Below are 21,432 nucleotides of genomic sequence, written 5' to 3' on the forward strand. Positions count from 1 at the left end.
AACAACACATTACAGTAATCAAAATAGAAATCTTAACCCTAACCCTAGCAACTTAAATTCACTTTATAAACATGTCCTGTCCTTTTGATTTCAGGTTATTGTATGGGGTGACTACGGACGTATGGACCATAAATCATTCATGGGAGCAGTTCAGATACTGTTAGACGAGCTGGACCTGTCCAACATGGTGATTGGCTGGTTCAAGCTCTTTCCTCCGTCCTCACTGGTGGATCCTACACTGGCCCCACTGACAAGAAGAGCTTCCCAATCCTCACTGGACAGTTTCTCTCGATCATAGCAGCGTGTGGACTGATAGCGTTGTTGTAGCAGCCAGTGTTGCGATTACAGGTCACGCCCCCCGGTTACACTGCATGCTTGATGTTGTGTCTTCTGAGCCTGTTTCTAGGGGTGCAAACGTGATCCTGTGTTTTGAGCAAAAACGTCGCACACATTGTGCACATGGCGATGCGTGTCGCAAGCGCCTGGCGGCAGGGATTGCCGGGTGTTATTGTTGTTTGGAGGAAGCTGGAATGAACTCCTTAGCACGAGGAATCTGTAAGTTCCAGGTTTTCATCCAATTCGAAGCCATGGGGGTCAGCACTGGGAACCACTAAACGTGTTCTACAGAAACCCTTTTCGAATTAAAAAAAAAATAATTAAAAAAATGTGTTGTTTTGATTATTATTTTTTTTTTTTTGTTTGTTTTCATTTGTTTTGTTTTATTATTTCTTTCAATGTCTATGTACTTGTATCTGAAAGGGGTGACAGTGTTTCTAACCAGATGCTTGGTCACGCCACGCCAACAGGCCGAGCCGTGTAGATGGAGTTTTGGAGACCATCACTTTGGATGAGGTGTGTCCCAGCTTGTATCCGCACTCCCCCCCCAAAAAAAAAACCACAAAAGAAATGCCCCGCACACGCGCTACCCACACCGGTGAATCAACACAAAGATTAGTTAATCAGAGGCAATACCGAAGTGGCTACCATCAACACTCCAAAATATACGGCGACAACTCAAACCCCAGGATGTGCAATCTTACCATCATTCTCTCTCTCTCTGTTGATATATTGTATGAAAATTAAATGAGAAAAATATTTTTTCCTTTTTAGTTCATTTGCATGGACACAAATTTAGCTGAATAAAAAAAAAAAAGAAAAGAAAATTATTTTCTTGAGGCTGCAACTTGCAAAAAAAAAAAATAAAGAAAAATAAATAAAACAGATCAGCCATTTTCAACAATTTATATTATTTTTAAAGATAAATTTCACTAGTGCATGGTTTTAAAGGGGAGTGAATGCAACATCGTGATTGAAAAAAAAATAATACATTGTTTATCATTCTTTAGACCATTCATGAGTCTGTGTTTTGCAGACACGCAGATAAGGGAAACATAACGGAAACTTTTGGAGTTATTTAACAGAAAATGTTTATGTGACAAAAAGTGATAATGAAAATAAATGTAAATGATTTATTTCATTGTAAAAGGCTCAGGCCTTCTAAAGATAAACATTATGTGCAAATTGTACATGTTTCTCTTTTTCTTCCTCGTCCCAGGGTACTTCTCATTGTACTATTCATTGCTACCATTGTTCAGTCCCCTGATAACGTACGGATTTTAGGACTGTTGGTTATTTTACACTTCTGTATTGTTTCAGTCTGTATTTTATTTTGAATTTGATTTGTTTAACAAGCATGTTGAAAAGGATTTTCTGCAACATGGCTTGGGCACACCTTCCAGTAACTCAGCATGTTTTGATAAAGATGATATTTGGAATTTTTGCAGTTTCTTGTACAGTGCATGTCAACTTCATTACGTTTCTCCCTCACCTTAAATTGAGCTCTACGGCAAATTAGTTCTTGGTCTTCCGGGGCCAGTTATTGAAGTTTTAACAAAACATTCCACCCCCCCCAAAGTCATATTTTCTTTCAGGTTTTTGAGAAGAAAAAAAAAAAAATGACAAGGAAATTTTTTATATTTAATCGAGGCTGGCGAAACAGTTGTGATTGCAAGTGTATTTTCTTTCAGTATTGTTGACAAACATGCAAAAATCATCTGTACTGGTACAGTAAGAGGTCTATACCTAATCAAGAGGCAGCAAACATGCGAGAGATGTGTGTTGCTGTGATTCAATTTTTCAGGCACTGTTTGTGAAGATGAGCTAATCATAAGTTCAAATAATAAGGGATATTGCCACAGAAAATGTTTTGTTTTTCTTGTTTTAATGAAAATGAAATTAATTTACTATATTTTTGTTAGTTTTATTTAAAAGCCAAGACCAGTTTATTTTTTATTTTCTATTTTTAGTAATTATAAGTACTTCTCATGTCTGGGAAGTAAATGAATCTTATAGTTGCAGTATGTCTGAATGAAATTGAACTGAGGCATTGTTCCTTTTCCACGTGAAGATAATGCATTTCAATGTCCAAAAAGAAAACCTTGTCGCTGTAACAGGCTACAGTATATATTTTCATTTTGATTTTCATTGTACATACGTTTAGATGTCAGACTTTGAATAAAACAGGCTACCATGAATAGACTGATAGACTCCGCTGGAACAGGAAAAATGCCTCATAATGACAAAGACATATGTTATTTATCCTTTTGAATGCCTTTTAATTTTCTCTTTTTGGTGCAATGTGTTAATGCCAAGGCTATGTCTTGGTTAAGTATGGTTGAGTACAGAGATTTATGTAAGTTATTTTTCAAATTAAAAATAAAAAATTGATATTACACTGATGCCATGAGTGGAGTGTTGATCAAATTAACACACACACACAGACACACACACGTAAAATTGGTTGAATGATCTGCATTTACCATAATTTGCTCATTTACACCAAGAATAGTTTCTTTTCAATTGATTTCACAATTTAAAGCAAATATGCAAAGGCTGCCATTGTTCTATAAGTATTACAACTAACCAAAAAGGCTAGAGGCAGTGAGAGTTGCTATAACAAAAATGCAGTGTAGTGTAAAATCAGTTACTACAGGTTTGAAGAATACAAGCCTGTCCTGTAGCTAACTGCCTGACCTAGAGAGCATATTGAACCTACCTAGCCTGATGATTGAGGCCAAGCCAACAAATCACTGAGAAACACTTTGTTAATTTAAAAATAATTATGGCCGCCTAGCTCTGCTAATGTTTAACCTAATTACTTTATTTTGGGGTCCATAATGATTTACCAGCCAATTACCAGCCTTTACTGGGAGGGGTTTTATTAAATTTGGAATGAAGGTTTTAATTACTTCTGTGTGATTTATGGCGGTTTTTGTTATTAGAAATATTACGGATTACAGTGCTCACATGTTTACAAAGACTCCTAATATATGCTGACATTAAGTGGGTTTGTGTTGCAATTTGACATGCTAGCATGGTGGCGTTAGCATATCCAGAAATGGCATATATTATAAGCATATAATTCTCAGTGCTCAGATATATATATATATATATACCTGAGCACTGTATCAGACTGGCACCCAATCAGTGCAACTAGCATTAGCTGACAAATTGGACACAGCGTTCTTGATGTTGTCAATGCTTTTCATTCAAAAGTCAAACCTGAACTGCACATCCTGGGAGACCACTCAGTTTCATTCATTCTGCAGTGGCATAGCGCATGGTCTTTCAGTATACTCTTCTACACTGCCTGGCTGAAAAAAAAGTCGCCACCTGAATTTAACTAAGCAAATAGGTAGGAGCCTCCTATTGGATAATTACTGCATGGGTGATTATCTTTCAGCTGGCAACAAGTTATTTAACCCCAACTGATGCAATGACCAGCTTCTCATTTCTTCAACAACCATGTCTAAAGACACATCTTGTGGTCGTGGAAAAGATGTTAGTCTGCTTTAGAAGGGTCAAATCATTGACATGCATCAAGCAGAGAAAACAGCTAAGGAGATTGTAGAAACTACTAAAATTTGGTTTAGAACTGTCCAACGCATTATTAAAAACTGGAAGGATAGTGGGGAACCATCCGTCTTAGAGAAAGAAATGTAGTCGGGGAAAAAATCCTGATTGATCGTGATTGTGATCACTTAAATGTTTGGTGGAATCAAATCGAAGAAAAACGATAGATTTTTATTTGTCACATGCACAGTTATACATAATACAATGCGCAGTGAAATCTAATTAGATTAAAAGGCTTGTCAGAAGTGGGATTTGAACCCACGCCTCCATTCGGAGACCAGAAATCCCTTTTCCCAGGAAGGAGTCAATCCTTGAGTCTGGCGCCTTAGACCGCTCGGCCATCCTGACAAGTGGAACACAGGCCTATATTTAATAGTGAAAGTAAGAGCATTTCCACACGTACAATGTGAAGGGAACTCAAGGGATTGGGACTGAACAGCTGTGTAGCCTTAAGAAAACCACTAATCAGTGAGGTTAACTGACAAAAAAGCCTTCAATTTGCTAGGGAGCATAAAGATTGGACTCTGGAGCAATGGAAGAAGGTCATGTGGTCTGAGTCCAGATTTACCCTGTTCCAGAGTGATGGGGGCACCAGGGTAAGAAGAGAGGCAGATGAAGTAATGCACCCATCATGCCTAGTGTCTACTATACAAGCCTGTGGGGGCAGTGCTGTGATCTGGGGTTGCTGCAGTTGCTCAGGTCTAGGTTCAGCAACATTATGTGTCCAAAGAATGAGGTCAGCTGACTACCTGAATATACTGAATGACCAGGTTATTCCATCAATGGATATTTTCTTCCCTGATGGCACGGGCATATTCCAAGATGACAATGCCAGGATTCATGGGGCTCAGATTGTGAAAGAGTGGTTCAGGGAGCATAAGACATCATTTTCACACATGGATTGGCCACCACAGAGTCCAGACCTTAACCCCATTGAGAATCTTTGGGATGTGCTGGAGAAGGCTTTACGCAGTGGTCAGACTCTCCCGTCATCAATACAAGATCTTGGTGAAAAATGAATGCAACACTGGATGGAAATAAATCTGGTGACATTGCAGAAGATTATCAAAACCATGCCACAGTGACGTAATCAAAGCTAAAAGCGTCCCAATGAAATATTAGAGTGTGTGACCTTTTTTGGTCAGGCAGTGCAATATCATAAAATTCAAGAACTTTACAATGTCTTGTCTGGATTTATGTCTTCTCCACGGTCACCTGCTATTTGAAATGTTATTTCAGAAAAGGTATTTTAGGCTGAGTATACAACCATATCGGTATCCATAAATTAGAGGCATACAGGCTTGGAATGCCAAATGACAATTGCTTCTCACGCTCAGAATTGAGCCTCATTTTAGCTCCGGTCAACTTCTGCTTTGATTGAAAAATAGGGATGACTTGGAAATGAGTAAAGTCTGAGGTTTGAGGTTAAGAGAGGACTTCCTGTTTTTGCGCTTTATTTAAGGTCCTGGCACACTGCACGCATCAGAACAGATGTCAACGTCTATACAAAAGGTTTCATTTTAAGACTCAGCTTGTGTCTCTTCAGATTCAATACAATAATTCTGTAGGATTGCATGTGTTAACCTCCCTTTTCTCTTCAGTTTCTTTTTTGCGTTCCAGTGCTGAGTTTTTCCATCTCCTTTAATATCCAGGATGCTGCTATCATGGATTACGGTAAAGCGAAGCTTCAAGGATGCTGGTTTCCTTGCAGTTGATGTTTTCACCACTGGTAAAAGGGAGGGCTTCAGAAGAACTCTCGTCCTCCTCCTCACCTGCAGCGTCTCCAGCCTCCTGCTCAGCTCAGTGCTCCTCCTGTACCTCCTCTTCACCCTGGACTATGACCTAGCAGTGGCAGGAGGAATTGCTGGCTGCTTTGGCGTACTACTTATTGTTGCCCTCTTTCTCTCTAAGAGAGTGCGGTGTTTAAGCACTCTGTTCGTCATATCTATTTTCATGAAGAAGAGTCGGAACCTGCTCCTGACCGCTGGGACCAGCTTAGTAGTTCTTAAAAATATCCGCAACACTCTGGAGAACCTCACAAGCCTGATCAGGAGTATGATTTGCAACCTGAAGGCAAAGAAAGCGTCCATCAGTGCTCCATTCAGCAGCTATGTCAAGATGCTGAAGTGGATCGGGACCATCCTCAAAGGAGTCACAGACCTGGGAGTAGTGAACCTCAACTCCAACCTCACGGTCTCATACAGACTGGAGTCAGACAAATTCAGGCGGACACTCGCTGAAGCCGAGCAGAGGCTGAATGAGATTGTCAAGCGCGCGCAGGACGTTATGAATATGGTCTCCTCTGTAACCGACAGGATGTTTCCTGCCATCAGCTTGCTCGTGCTCATGTTGTTTATAGCCTTGCACATTAAAAAATTCTGCAAAGACATGAAGTATGAAAACAGGTTCATTAGCAGCAAGTTCGTTGAGTTTGACGAGGAGCAGAGGGCGAAAGGAAAGCCCCACGTCCTGACGCTCACGCCGGAGGAAGAGAAGTTGTACACCTCCCTCCCCTCTGCACGTCCCACTGCCAGAGAGGGGAAAGCTATGCTGAAGTTTGGAGTTCCAGTCGTCTCCCATTTTGTCGCTTGGGTCATATTTATAACCGTGGACGCCTTATTGTATTGTTTTGTTGACATCATAACAACGAGGCTATCAGAGCTGGAGCCGTTTCATGTCCCCTTGTTAATGAGCATCAAAGTAAGTATGCAATTTATAATTGACATTTTTTTCAACATTTTCCTCCCAGTCAGTTGGTAACTAAAGTCTCATCTATCATTTCAGAGAATTGAAACTTTAATTGGCATCCCGTTTGCTGAGGAGAGCCATCAACAGGACTTCTCCTACTCTGTGACTCTGTTCGAGAAGCAGTGCCTCCCCAAACCCAAGCTGCTGCTGTACAACTCGGTGCTTCCGCTGATGGCCATCCTGCTCGCTCTGCTCATCATGGCTATGATGGCCGCCAAAGTCTCCCAGCTACGGCTGATGGTCTGCGAGCGATTCTTCACCGTCGCTGCTGAGGCAAGAGTGGAGCACCTGCATGCCACAATCCTGAGGAAGAGATTAAAAAAGAGGAAGGGGGAAAACGACTGCAGCCTCGTATCGCTTATTGTTAAGGTTTGCATTAGAATATGTTGCAATGATTACACTGGAAATGTAAAATGTTTAAATCTCATACACCGATCAGGCATAACATTATGACCACCTTCCTAATATTGTATAGGTCTTCCTTGTGCCTCCAAAACAGTTGTGACTCATCTGAGGGCCTTCTGAGGGGGTCCTATGGTGTCTGGCAACAGAATGGTGTTAGTGGGGGTCTATGGGTCCTATGGGTTGTGGGGAGGGGCCTCTGTGGATCATCCCACAGATACTTATGGCTGCTGACATCAAGGAGTGTCATTGCTATGGGGTGGTGGTGCCTGGTCTGGTCTAGGTGGGTGGTACATGTCTAAGCAACATCCACACGAATGCCAGGTCCCAGCAGAACTTTGTATTGTTGGTCAACGTTATTTTCTCCTCCCGTCAGTGGTCATAATGTTATGCCTGATCGGTGTGCATAAATAGACAGCATATAGATTTATTTTCTTTTTGTTTTCTCTCATCAGCCACATTTCTGGTGCCCGCTGCTCTTCCAACCCAAAGACAATCCACAAAGTATTGTGTGAGTCACTCTAGGACCTACAAAATCATCAAGGAATTTGCTTTCTGCATTTAACCCATTCATGTGAGAACACCTGGAGCAGTGGCAGCCATCCCAGGCAAAAAAGACCTGCTAGACTGGACACCGGAAGAGCTTATGCTTGAGCACGCTACTGATGCATGTTGTACCTTTAGTCATTATTACTTCAGCCAATCAGCCACAACATTAAAATCACTGACAGGAAAAGTAATTAACATTGACTATCTTGCTGCAATTCAGTGCTCTGCTAGGAAACATTTGGACCTCCCATTCGTGTGGATGTTACTTAGACATGTAGCACCCACCTAGACCAGACCAGGCACCCCACCCCATAGCAATGACACTCCTTGATGGCAGCAGCCATCCCCAGCAGGATGCAGCCTGACACAGGCGCACACTGGCGTCCCAGTGGGATGCACTGGAACAAGCCTGATCCACAGAGGCCCCTCAGGCCTACCCTTAGGACCCAAAGACTCCCACTAACAACAATCTGTTGCCAGACACCACAGGACACCCTCAGAAGGCCCGTGTCCATTCTCTGATGAGTCAGAACTGTTTTGAAGCCCTGCACAATATTAAGCAGGTGGTCACAATGTTATGCCTGATCTGTGTATGTAAGAGAGATACTAAAAGCTGTAAACAATTATTATGCTGCTGTGAATCTTTATTGTCTGATTGAATATGTATGAGCGCAGCCTCTGTGCTCCAGTATCCATCTACTGTATAATGTTCTTGTCTTTCTTTGTATCATTATCATTCAGAAAACTACAGTAGGTCATTAGGTTTAATTACGTTACATAGCAGGTTAGTCTGCCAATTCATAATAATGGTAACCATAGAGAGTGCCTTAAGGAGGGAACATATTCATATTGATCACAGCCAACTAATTACAGACCATAAATCAAGCGTTTATGATTTGATTTAGCTGTGCTTCAGTGAGCAGCTAGAGACGTTGTTTCACTTACATATTACTTCATGCTGATTATATAACAAGGCAGAAGACAATGCGATGACGAATCCACCCCAAACTGTGAGCATAAGTTCACAATTATAGATTTGCGCAAGTAACATCGATCCCTGTTATTAATAAGCACCGTGTTCGTGTTGCATAACAGGCAGGACGCCGCACGGCATCAGCCAACCTGAAATGAAGAGACATGCTACCTCCATGTGTACCGTCGAATATAAAACAGCCATATTAGCTTATGTAATCTAAGACAGATGTCCCCTACATGTGCAGTGAGCAGCGTTGCCTTCTCTACAAATATGCACTGTCACTATGCATTAAAAGCCTCCGCATGTGTTACCGTCTTCACCTATAGCGCAGAGACGTGTCCCAGCCAGCTCCCCTGTAATAAAGGCTGTGACAGGATTGATATGCAGAGATGGATGAAAGGTCAGAAACTGGGGGCAAATACAGTATATGCATTACTTCAGTAGCATTTTCTAATAAGGAAAAGCAAATAGTTAAATGATTTACTAATTATTGTTCATTATAAGATTATGTAAAAATCGTATTCATAAGAACTCCTAAATCATGGATCATGGCGTTGTATATTTTTTTAATAGTTTTTCATTCTCTTACCTTCAAGGAAAGTGCTGATGTTACATTTTAATGGCATTGTTGGAGGAGAGCAATGAATTTTATGTGTGTGTGTGCCTGCATTGTTAATCATTTTTTTATACATGTGTGGTTCAGGTGGTACGTTGGCCCACATGCCCCTAGGCAAGGCACTGAACCAGAGGTTGCTCCCGAAGATGAGCAGGTGAGCACCTTGCGTGGCAGCTCCCGGCCACTGGTGTTCGAGTGTGAATGGGTGAATGAGTGACACTGTAAATGCTACGGTAGAGAAGATCTATATAAGATCTATATAAAACAGTTTATTAAAATGTACACCGATTAGCCACAACATTATAACCACTGACAGGTCAAGTAAATAACGAATATAATGTCTATATTTGTCATTGTGGTACAACGAAATTAAGGAATATGTAGGCACTGCTGGGATTTGAACCCAGGATCTCCTGTTTACTAGACAGGCGCTTTGACCAACTAAGCCACAGCACCTGACCATCACACTGACCATCTTGTGGCAATTCAATGTTCTGCTGGGAAACTTTTGGACCTGGCATTCATTGGTGTGGATGTTACTTAGACATGTAGCACCCACCTAGACCAGACCAGGCACCCCCACCCCATAGCAATGACACTCCTTGATGGCAGCAGCCATCCCCAGCAGGATGCAGCCTTGTTAAATCTGTTTTAACAAAAACATGAAAAACAGCACAAGGTGTTGAATTCACTAGATCCCAAACTGATCAAGTATCTGTGGGATGATCCACAGAGACCCCTCCCCTCAACCCAAAGGACCCAAAGACCCCCACTAATAACATTCGGTCAACAGACCCCACAGGACACCCTCAGAAGGCCCAGGGAGACCTACACAAGAATAATCTTATTTTAGAGTTAATTTGCAAGAGTGAATGTGTTTAAATTATGTTTGTGTATTATTGGTAACATCAAAGCTGGCTAACAATAATGTCCAAACACAATAGGGCACTCTGTGTGGTCTCTTCTTAAAAATCTCAATATCTGTCTATTTGAATTTAAATTACATTTAATGCTAACAAATCAGTGCAACTGTTATTTACTGTGTGAATTCCAGTTATAATGTATAAATAGCTACTTTAACAGCACATATTCAGATGCCCGGTTACAATTTTACACTTCCATATGCCACCAGCCCCCCCACTATCGCACGCCAAAGACAAGAGGAAGGAAGTGGTGCACCTCAAGGATGAGTAGGCCTTCTGTGACTCACACGCCGCCACTGACCCGTGTGGCAACCTGATAAGCTCACACTATGTCTCAACTGGCCCTGTGGCATAATACCACGCCAGCACGCCAGCCCAATGGGAGGGCGCCACATGATGCTCGGTGACAGCCGTTTTTTTTTTAACACGGGAAGGGATGAACGCAGTCCATACATGGGCATGGACGGGAACCAGGCGCGTACTGTGTGATAATGCGAGATCCTGCTGAATATGCAAACGCAGCATCGGCCCGGGTCAGCCCAAGTAAATCTTAATACTTTCACGCATGTCAGTGTACTTTAATGAATCTTTCATCAAAGGGAAGGATGCTTTTTGGGCGAGAAAAACCAGGCTTGTTACCAACGGCAACAAGCTTTTAAGAAAAAAAAAACAAAAAACCTTTAAGAATCAGGATCCATGCTTTTATTGCACAAAAGGCACGTTATATAATAAAAGATCATCCTTTCTTTACATTGTTTGACCATTAACTCATACATAAGGCCAATTTTCATTCCTTACAGTGAGTCACTTCATTAGACTGTTATATATAATTTTCAGCGGCAGAGTGGTTTCTACTGAACTTTACACTGAGCAGAGCCGACCTGGAAACCTGACACAGCCGGAAAAAACAACACAATGTTGTCTTCCAGCAAAACGTTGACCTAGGGGTTGATTAGTGTTGACCTAAAGGCCGACATCCCCCACCACCACTACCACCGCAAACAGCAATTTAAATGACTCACTGACTTGCAGAAACATATTGTAACCGCTGCAGAAACCACTAAGAATAGGTATATGCACACCTATACATAGGTTTTGATCTGTAATTATTGTCCATATGCTGTAAAAAAAATCTGTACCATACTGCTTATATACCATACTATTTAAGCCACATGCACTTACTGCCTATTGCACTTCTGGTTAGATGCTAAACTGCATTTCGTTGCTCTGTACCTGTACATGTGTAATGACTATAAAGTAATCTAATCTATATCTGTGAGAAAAAAAACATTCCATTGTTTGGTCTTTGGTAGCATCTGGATTGTGCTGGAGACACACCCGGAGATTCAAAGTGCCTTTCATGTTCTCAGCCGGTTGTTCACACTGAAATGACTTTGCCTTCATAGGGCTCTCTGATCACAGCTGTAGGTTTCCCCACCTGCAGGCAAAATACAAAGCAGAGAGAAAGGTTAAGTCAACCATCCCAGTCTGGTTGCTTCGAATTCACAGAACATTCTAGCAAATTTCAGAGATGTGTCGAAATCATACACCCCTTCTTTTCTTGGAAACCCACTTAGTTCAACATTTTGGGAAATGTCCTCATCGGGCTTCTTCCAGTAAACTGATATTGCTCTCATTGCTCTGCGGTTCACATGATGCTGCAGCCAGCAGCTGGCTAGCATAGTTTAACGCCTGGAAGAAGAGGGGGACCGGGAAGTCTTGCTTGGTCTATTTATTCCACATTACACCAATCAGGCATAACATTATGACCACCTTCCTAATATTGAAATTTTGAGTGAATTTGGAGGCCAGGTCAACACCTTCTGCTGTTTTTCATGATTTGTTTTTAGTTGTTCCTAAAGCGTTATTGTGTGTGTGTGTCTGTGTCAGGCTGCATCCTGCTGGGGATGGCTGCTGCCATCAAGGAGTGTCATTGCCATGGGGTGGGGGTGCCTGGTCTGGTCTAGGTGGGTGGCACATGTCTAAGTCACATCCACACGAATGCCAAGTAAAAATAACTTAATTTTTGAACTTGTGGTTTAAGAAGGATGTTGATTCTTAACATATTACTATGTGATGTGATTCTGACCTGATCCCGTTGCTTGATTCTCTTGTAAACAAACTCAGAGAAGGGTTTCCTGTGGATGAATCTGCCGTCCCCCGGTGACACCTTTAACTGCCCATCCTCGTAGACCACTTTGCCTCTGGAGATGGTCACGACGGGGACACCGTGGCACTCCATGCCCTCAAAGATGTTGTAGTCCACAGCCTGGTGGTGGGTCTTGGCTGAAATCCTCCTGCCATGTCACACAGAGAGACAACTACGGGTTTGAAAGCAGCTATAAAAAGCTCTGGTAGAACTTACTACATGATTTTTTAAACCAAAGGAAAACATATAGCTATTGTAAAATCTTAATGCATTCTCTTCTGAAACTGATTGAATCAGGCCAGGATGTGCTCGTACGTGACTCTGAGTCACTGCAGCTCTCTCACTGTGCTGCAATGAGCAATACAATGTATTATTTACAATGTTTGCTCGTGCGATTCTCTCTTTTCTGGAAAGGCTTACTAAGCACCAACCTAAGCTTCTTTCAGTCAATAAAAAAAGACACCTCAACATTTTTCTGTGCTGCGTATTACATTGTTGTGGCATATATCCAAAGACAGAGGCATGAGCACACAATACCGCAGCACAGCCAGTCCTGAAATAACACTCGGCGTGTGCGTGCTAGATGCTGAATATGAATCCGCCGTGATGAGGAAACAAGAGGGAGGGGGTTCGCCTTTCAAGTTTTCCCCAAAACAAACAAGACTGCAATGATTAGCGACGGAAATGATTTCAATCATTCATCTGATCCCATGGTTTATGCATTTGTGGACGGAGTGGCTACATTCATGACTGGTTCCATAACATATTACCATTTACATCAAAATCAAAAGCACATCGTCTGGAGATACGACTTAGAAGAGGACTTTCTATGTGAGGACTGAGAGGGGGTGGACAGGTGTGTCTGGCAGTGTAATAAAGTTGTTCCGTTCATATTCCTCCCCCACCAGCCCCTGGGAATCTGCTTTCATCAACCCATCAAAATACTGCTACTTAGGTAACTCTTTACCTCCAAATGATCTCTCCTTACTGAAACGGCAGCAGCAGTATCTTAATATGTTCTCGAGTATATCCTCATCAGGGTGGTTGAAGGGCTTTCTGGGAAAATGTTTTGAATAATTAATAATGAGTCTGATGGCTCATTGGCAAATAAAAGATATCGGAGTGAAAGACTCAGCATGGAACAGAGAAATAAGTCTGACTCAACCGATTCCCTGAAATGCACTGAATGTATTTCTTCCTATTTTATTTTTATTTTTTTCCCGGAGCCCTCCTTATTTCACCATTCACACCCACATTTCCTTGTTGATTTGTAAAAGTCAGACGCCGACAAAAACAGGATGTGCCCTCATTATTCAAGTAGCCCAATTACAGGAAAACAAGGCAATTGAGCGAGCGTCCTAGGCGTTCGTGGTTACGCAACCGCTCGTGGCCCCTGGTCGTGGATGTTGTGAATTGGCGCTTGCGCTCGGGGGCAATTAATTACGCGGTTTCACAGATGAATTCACGGCTGCAGTGGCGAAACATGAGGCGCCCTCATGCTTGAAAGGCACGATGACATCGGCGGACATGCACATTGTTGTGGCATATATCCAAAGACATGGTAAAGGCGCCATACAGTAGAGAGACGGTGAAACAAACTGGTGATATCCAGGGATGACAGGCCTGAGATGATCAAACGACTGTATGCACCTTTTAGAATAATAATTAAAAAGGTATCTGGTCTGTCACGTAAGCTTTTTTTTCTGTGTTACCAGTGAATTAATTTACAGCAAATTACACCGGGGTGTGATGTGTTCTTCTCCAATCCACGTCAGCAGTTAGTGACCTCCCTGAGGGGCTCGGCCCAGATCCTACAGCAAACAGAGCAGTGCAGTGTTCACTCTGGATTATATAAGCCCGAATGTGCCACAGTTCGCAAGCTGCTTGAATGCAAACCGTCCTCTGCGTCTGCATTTGTGTGCATGTGCCCCGCAGAGCTGGCATACTGTCCTCCATGGCGCCGCGGCTGAGACTCTCCGAGAATGAAAAGAAAACGAACGCAAGGAAGGAAAATTTTAAATAACGCGAGCCATTTTTATACGCAGGGGTATGATATTCTGAGACGGCTCCCGAAAATAGAACTGATACTGTGTGTTCTGCACTATGGAAATGGGTTTATCTCCCACGTGGAATATTCGTCATATTTAAGACCCATCAGCATCATCCCACAGATGCTGTGCGCATCTAGTTTATGTAAGTGTGTTAAAATCCTTAACAATTTTTAATTTTTTTCCCCCGAGAGATGCGTTAGATTCATATGTAAATCATGCCACGCTTTAATTTGCAGTTGTAGATAAGTGATGACATACCCCGTGTTTTGGATGGAGAACAGACGTAATCAGTTTAGGTGTTGAGATGGCACAACATGAAAAGGTACATCACTTCTCTTTTTAGTAGTCTATATCTATAGCCCTCATGCCTTGCTGCACAGGTATCAAACATATGGCCCGTGGGCTAAAAGCGGCCCTCTGGAGGGTCTAATCTGGCCTACAGCATGAATTTTACCAGCTATTCCTAATACGTCAACTGTTTTAGAAAGAGAAGTGGACAGGACACAACACTGAGACCCAGGACTATAAACACACAGCAACATGCCCAAATTGCACTTATTGTTCTTAAGAAATTTAATTTTTTAAAGAATAGTTTATTAAATGTAAACATTCTCCTAATTTACTTGTTCTTCTTTACACTAAAATAAATGGAAAAAGTCTGGAGCAGTCGTTACTTATAGGTTATTATTGTGTAATGTTACCGCTCCGGCCTGCTTTAGATCAAGTTGGGCTGTCTTATTCAACCAAGTTCTTAACTCCCGCAAGACAGGCTATCAAGTTTGCCCACTGTTTCAGCATCTGCAGTTGACGCTGCTGATACGGAAATGTCTGACTTTTTAAAAAGACATGTCACTTAAAACCGTGCCCACACACACACACATACAAACACACACGCTATCCGAGGGCTTTCTTTCACTGCTGAATGGCCATACTCTGGGTCCTCACCTTGTCATCTTCGGGTCCCATATAACCACATCAGCATCCGAGTTCTTGGCGATACGGCCTTTCTGCGGGTAGAAGTTGAAGATTTTTGCTGCGTTGCTGCTGGTGACAGCCACAAATCGATTCTCGTCCATTTTGCCACTGTGCTGAGGGGAGGAAAAAAAAAAACGCACAAACCGCCCGCTTTAAGTTGGCCACAGCGGATGACAACAATATACGGAATTAGCAGACAAAAGGTCAGTGCTTAACTGTGCAGCAAGCAACTCATTTCTGCCAAAATATCATCTAATGCGTGGTTTGTAAGCACTGTTACGCGTAGTAAATCTTTCCATGGGCCTTGAGGCGGCCGGGCTGATACACTCCCCCACAAGGAAATGCAGCGTCTGCACTTTGTGGCAATCTGCAGATTCAAGACTTTACTGCTTTTTCTGATTGTATTGCAGAAAAATGGGAACTTGTATTCCTAAATAAATATGAGAGACGTAGAGTAATTATTATTATTTAAAAGAGTAAATACATGATTATTCTGCCATAACTCCACCATGTTAATTCATATGTGCACATGGGCCAATAGAGATTGTGTGCTCACAGGGTAGTCATGACAAATATTAGCAGCACTATCAGAGCAAAGTGGCCCTTGTACGAATCTAATCACTGATATGGTGCCCGGATGATTCATATCCAAAAAAACAAAGAAATAAAAAAAAAGGCCTCAATTCAAAATGAGTAATCAGCGGAGACTATGCATCACAGTAAAACCTTCAAAGCACAAATTTAGCTGCGGTTATCGTGTCATTTCTATCTATATTTCCCTTCAGCTCATTGAACTGCTACATCGCTGCAAACAGCAGGATTACACAGATAATGACAGGAGGTCACATCTACTGAGTGCACACTTCAGACTAATGCTGCAGTCTTGAATCAGCGTTGAATAAAGTACTTATTAGGGCATACCACTCCTTTCTCCCAGATGACAGACATCCTGTCCTCCACGCCGTTCACCCCGTTAGGGATCTTGGTGAAGTCGTCTTTGCCCAGAGCCTTCTGGCACACGGAGAAGGTGCAGTTGTCTGTTCCCGTCACACTCAGATCATCACTAGCACAAAGGAAATAATAAAGAAAATACTGAAATGGAACGATGATGCCAATCACATTTATTTAGTCATTGGTGTACAGTACAGTACTGTTTATTTTTGCTGAAGCGTCTTTTCCCTCCCCCTTTCCCATCTCTCTTTTGAGCTGGACTAGCTCCAAATGCCAATAGGTCTAGAACAAATTACAAAGCACTCTCAACAAAAATCTTATTTTCAATTCCACCTACTTGGCCAGTAGGTCCATGAGGTACCCAGGGGTGCTGGGATCAGGTCTGAGGGGAGGTCCCATGACAAAGGCAGCAGCATGGGCCCACTCTTTGTTCCAGTAGTGAGTTCCATCAGTTCCCAATCCAGCTGCAATTGGCTCGCCGAACACCACCCGGCCTGTTGAGAGAGGAAAAAATAAAAATAAAAAATGTAATTTCAGGTGTGCATGATGGTTCCATCGGCTGAATTACATTCAAACCCCTTTTGTTTTCCACCCTAACTAGCAGAAAATTAATGTGGAAGCACTGATCAACAGTACATTTTGAGCAAGAGAAGGAAATAATATATTTAACATCAGGAGCAGTTATGAACACGGTTACAGGTTGTAGTGCTTAAAAGGCCAGGAAAGGCCATCATCTGTCAACTTTGCCCTCTTTCAACAGCAGGGGGCAGCAGCCCACACTCACCGTCTCTGCGTGCATTAGACACCACCTTGCCAGCAGATTTACTCATGACATGGACCACATAGAGCGGGCAGTTGACAGCGTGGGCGATGGTGATGGCTCTCTGGGTGGCCTCGGCCTCCACCTCCTCTGGCCGACACAGTTCGTGACCCTCGGGCCCCGTGATGCCCATGGACAGCATCTTCTTAGCCCCCTGTTGGGTCCCGGCAGGGACAGAGCACCGGGGCAGGATAAAGGTTAAAGGAGATGTGAGGTTTGTCTTTGGCAGAGATGGACATGCCAGGTAAAGCTTCTGTTTACATTAATTACAGTTGCAGTGGCTCAGTTTGATGCTGGCTAGACATTTAACACACTTCCCCGTAGTTCAGCAACAGTGGAGTTGCTTTTCAGGCATTTGCTACCCCCTAGTGGCAGTTTATTGATATAACATTTGAAAAAGATTTATTGGAAATTAGACACACAACGAGAAATACTGTCTTTTACATGGAAGACATATTTGTTTGTCTAATAACATTAACAATGGCATAGTTTGTTTCCCAGCAGTGGCAAAACTGGTATACTATGTTATTAATTAATGTTAAAAATCAGTGACTACGGATTAATTTGTTCTTATCATCATGAAACACTGTGTCCGTGGAGCTGGGACCACTTTATTTAACACATCCACTTATTCAGAATTATCAGAACTCATTTTTGTTTTTAAAACAACCACTCTGCATTGCTAATGAATACTACTGAAACTTCCTTCACTACCACTTCTTCTTCACGCTCAAACTGAGACTTTGCTGCCATCAGTGTGAAACATTAACTCACTATTACTTCTGGATGGTTAACCGTGGTGTGTTTACACATAGCTATTACTGAGCTGACCTTTCTTGCCCTGACTAAACCTCCCTCAATAAAGAAGAGAAGAAAGAAGAAATAAAAACTTGGATTGTTACGGCATAAATTTTGGCCAGAGTTGGTGATTCTGGATCAGTTTAGTATCTGGACCATATGGGTTTTCTAGTTAAATTCTTAAGGGGAAATACTACAGGGAAGAGATCCTACTATTTTGCATGAATTTGCCAATTTTGAGTTTTTGAGATTTTGCTTCTGTAACAAAAAATGCAAGTAATCAACTGGGGTAAGGTTCATGGTGATGGTCTGATGGTGGCTATAAACAAATTTGCTCATACAAACCTCTGCAATCAAATCTCCATTCTCAGCATGCACCTGTGCTATGGCGCCAATCTCTTTACACTGGGCGAAGGCGGCATATAACTCAGCATCGTGCAGCATGAACACATCTTTATAGGCCATGAACATCTTGAAGGAATTTACTCCTTTCTCATTGGCCAGAGCCTCCATCTCTTTCTTGACCTGATAAAAAAAAAAAAAAAAGATTTAGCTTGGAGAAATGCATGCGTAAGTAGATGCAATTCACCTGGACTTCTCAAACCAGCTACAATCATCTGCTCGTTCACCTTGTCACTCCACCAGGTGACGGCGACGTGCAGCGAGTAGTCGCAACAAACTTTGGGGTCAGCCGTCTTACGCCAGCAGTCGTAGGCCTCCAGGAGAGACTTGTTCTTTTGGGGGATGACAAAGTCCAGGATCATTGTGGTCCCTCCCGCCAGAGCAGCCTGGGGAAACGCACACATTGCCACATGGATTTGAGTGAAAGATTAACTCGCACACTATGGAGTAAAAATGGCTGCAGCTAGTTCCTATTTGTTGCACGCAGAGGCTCATTAATATGCACGAAGTGAATGAGTAGATGACATTTGCTGTATGCTCATACTGGATGAAAAGGTAACTAGGTGAAGTGATGTCAAAGGCTAAACAACAGAGTCAGATGGGGTGGGGATGGGAGAGCAGACAGGGGTACAGGTGTGAAGCTAAACTTTTTTCATGTCGGTGAATGATGCATCACAAACTGCAGTAACCTGAGGCACCTTTAGCAGCTGGACCGATTCCTCAATGGCACTGTAGAGCAAATAATACATGTTAGTAACATAATTGTAAGCAATTCTGTATCAGTGAGTTCAGACGAGTTCAGCAGTCATGGACACCGACCTCTATTATATAAGGTTATATAAGGTATTGGTTCAGACAGCCACTCTGTGAGCTGCTTGGTGCATCTTTTACAGTTCAGCTTGTAAACAGACGCTTCTATTAAAGCTGACTCATACAGCCGAGTGGTATTTGATTCATCGAGCCTCAGACTGTTGGACTGCAAAGCGCGAGGTGTGTAAAACATTACACCAGAATAACTGACACAGATAACACCGAAGCAGCGTTCACGCCTCACACGAGTTCAAAATACTCTTATGGTCACAAAATGAAATTAAAAAAAGTCCTACATACACGTCGCTTTAAAGAAAAATACACTCAGTCGCATGAGGAAGTTAATTTCGACAGAATATTTTTAACCATTCAGTAAAGATGTAACTCAGATACAAATGATTCATGCATGTGTTCAATAGAGATGTCAGAGGTGTCAGAAGATACCATGCACTGGTGGAAAGCAACCAAGTACTGGAGTGCACAATTTTAAGGCAGCTCTCTGTGATCCAGTTAAACATTGCACTTTTCAGTGTGCTGAATTTATCAGTGGCTCTATATTGTATCAACACATGTTCTTAATATTATGACAACTCCATTTTAGTCACGCTAGGCAAAAAAAACTTTAATTCAATCCAGTTTAACAGCACCATGAAGCATGTCTTGCAAACATAAACTGAAGTCATGAAGGAGGATTAAGTGCAGGACTGTTTTCTTAGAATGCATTTGTTTTCACGAGTGTACCTAATGTTTGGCAAGTGGTATTTTTTTCATACCAAAATTATAACGCAGTGGTTTTACTTCATCTTTTACTTGCTCAGCTCAAAACTAAGACTTAAACAGATGAAAATAGGTCAAAAACCTAATAAAGGAAGTGGATTTCCACCAGCATCTTAATGTGAAATGTGACATTTTAACCTTCCGGGTCACTCTACATCTAACTTGATCAATCTGTGCAGTGCATATAATCTACAGAATAAGTATGCTTCAGCACCTTGGTTCCGATGTAGAAGTCGTCCACGGCCTTGGTGCCCATGAACGCCAGCTCCATGTGAGTGTGCGTATCGATGCCGCCCGGGATCACCAACTTATCGGTGGCATCGATGACTCGCACTCCCGCCGGGATCTTAAGGTTCAGACCCACTTCCACTATTTTCCCATTTTCAATGTAGACGTCGCTGATCACGGAGCAGTCCTCGTTCACCACTTTGCCCCCTTTTATCAGGATCCCGCTGTTCCCTGCCATTCCTGCTGCGCGTAGGCTCCGAGTGCTCCGAGTGGAGAAAAGATCAACAGTTTGGTACCAAGTCAGCTGGACCCTGCGCTTTTTGACCTTCGCCTGTGTGCGTGGATTCAGTCCTGAGGCTCTGCAGATGCGTGTGGGTAAGCTCCAAAGTTCATCTGAGATAGGGATATGCACAGACAAGTAGCAGGGGTCGCTACATTTCAAAGCAGCACTCCGGTTCTTAGGCCTGTGCTCACTTTACTCAGTTTTCAGTTTCTTGGAAAAAATAAAACGACTACACTGCCTCCTGATAGTCATTAACACCACCTTGTGGCTGCACAGATTGTTTGCACTGCTTTTAAAAACTCGTCCGATGGAAAACCGTCCCTTTAAAAACGGAATCGTCCCGTGTTTAGAAACAAAAGTAGGCCTACGTGTCGTACGGGAGGCACTTTTAAAAAAATAGTGTATAAAATGTCAACGGAATTAATGAATAACACGGCACTTTATATGAACATTTACGGTAAACTTATTCCCAAACCGTCTCCTGCTTTGTGACGAATCCCCCTCATCTCATTGGTCGAGATGTTTGCGAAGATACCGGTCAATGACCGGAAGACAACAACAGCAACAACTTTTCCTCATACTTTCTGTTTCCTCTTTTCTTATTGCGCAATTACAAGAGGAATGTTCCGCTTTCTATTGTTTAATATTCATTTAAAGAGTTTGAAGTTAAGCGGGACAGGTTTCTGTTTAAGAAAGATATTATTTAATTCTGTTAATTTTGTTATTTTGTGTTAAAAATAAATTGTTGACTAATAATTTGTTTTCCATGTGTTCATATCACTCACAAATATGCATCTAATTCAATTCAGGTTCGAGTCAAATAGTTCAAAAATCGTTTCACATACACAAATAAGGGCTAAAGAAATTCACCACGCCAGGAAGAATGAAGGCAATCAGGTCTGCCGGCCCTGCCGATGAGGTGTCCTTTATTTATTTTTCAGGGAGTTGGCAACGCTAAGTCTGACGAACCCGAGTTAAAGTCCGTTTCAGACGTTGTTACATTCCTGTCCACATATTAACGTGTGTAATGTAAACTGTTGAGACTAGATGCCGAAAACTGAG

General features: G+C 42.2%; 3 protein-coding genes across 7 annotated transcripts in view; 2 read left to right on the plus strand and 1 right to left on the minus strand.

Annotated features, from left to right (window-relative positions):
• The window catches only part of rims2a (regulating synaptic membrane exocytosis 2a), a gene marked incomplete at its 5' end in the record, with an annotated part of 128,623 nt that extends 125,885 nt beyond the window's left edge, over window positions 1-2,738 (plus strand). For all 5 annotated transcript variants that reach the window (XM_084557974.1, XM_084557973.1, XM_084557976.1 and 2 more), the window contains one exon: window positions 95-2,738. In XM_084557974.1, the coding sequence (XP_084414100.1) occupies window positions 95-298 (204 nt within the window). In that variant the 3' untranslated portion in view covers window positions 299-2,738. The remainder of the gene's footprint in view (window positions 1-94) is intronic.
• A 2,815-nt stretch (window positions 2,739-5,553) lies between these two features.
• Window positions 5,554-7,577, plus strand: dcstamp (dendrocyte expressed seven transmembrane protein; the record flags this gene model as incomplete). The annotated part of the gene is made up of 3 exons (XM_084558018.1): window positions 5,554-6,612; window positions 6,697-7,029; window positions 7,518-7,577. The coding sequence occupies exons 1-3, from the start codon at window positions 5,566-5,568 to the stop codon at window positions 7,575-7,577; spliced, it is 1,440 nt and encodes a 479-aa protein (XP_084414144.1). The 5' UTR covers window positions 5,554-5,565.
• Window positions 7,578-10,797: 3,220 nt separating this feature from the next.
• dpys (dihydropyrimidinase) lies at window positions 10,798-20,973 on the minus strand. Its single transcript, XM_084557381.1, has 9 exons — window positions 20,074-20,973; window positions 18,500-18,658; window positions 18,216-18,395; window positions 17,037-17,226; window positions 16,590-16,746; window positions 16,223-16,364; window positions 15,272-15,414; window positions 12,216-12,423; window positions 10,798-11,564 (listed from the first exon to the last, which is right to left on the minus strand). Exons 1-9 carry the CDS (start codon window positions 20,323-20,325, stop codon window positions 11,505-11,507), a joined length of 1,491 nt encoding a protein of 496 aa, XP_084413507.1. The 5' UTR covers window positions 20,326-20,973; the 3' UTR covers window positions 10,798-11,504.
• Window positions 20,974-21,432: the final 459 nt, after the last annotated feature.

This window comes from Chelon labrosus (assembly GCF_963514085.1).
Source record: "Chelon labrosus genome assembly, chromosome: 12".
Lineage (NCBI taxonomy): Eukaryota > Metazoa > Chordata > Actinopteri > Mugiliformes > Mugilidae > Chelon > Chelon labrosus.

What these genes read in the sequence shown, in the direction of transcription:
- dpys (XM_084557381.1), bottom strand. Translation starts at nt 20,325, where the DNA reads ATGGCAGGGAACAGCGGGATCCTGATAAAAGGGGGCAAAGTGGTGAAC. An exon ending in ACTTCTACATCGGAACCAAG is followed by an intron (nt 18,659 to 20,073) that starts GTGCTGAAGCAT and finishes GCGTTTCCCCAG; the next exon opens with GCTGCTCTGGCGGGAGGGAC. An exon ending in TCACCTGGTGGAGTGACAAG is followed by an intron (nt 18,396 to 18,499) that starts GTGAACGAGCAG and finishes TTTTTTTATCAG; the next exon opens with GTCAAGAAAGAGATGGAGGC.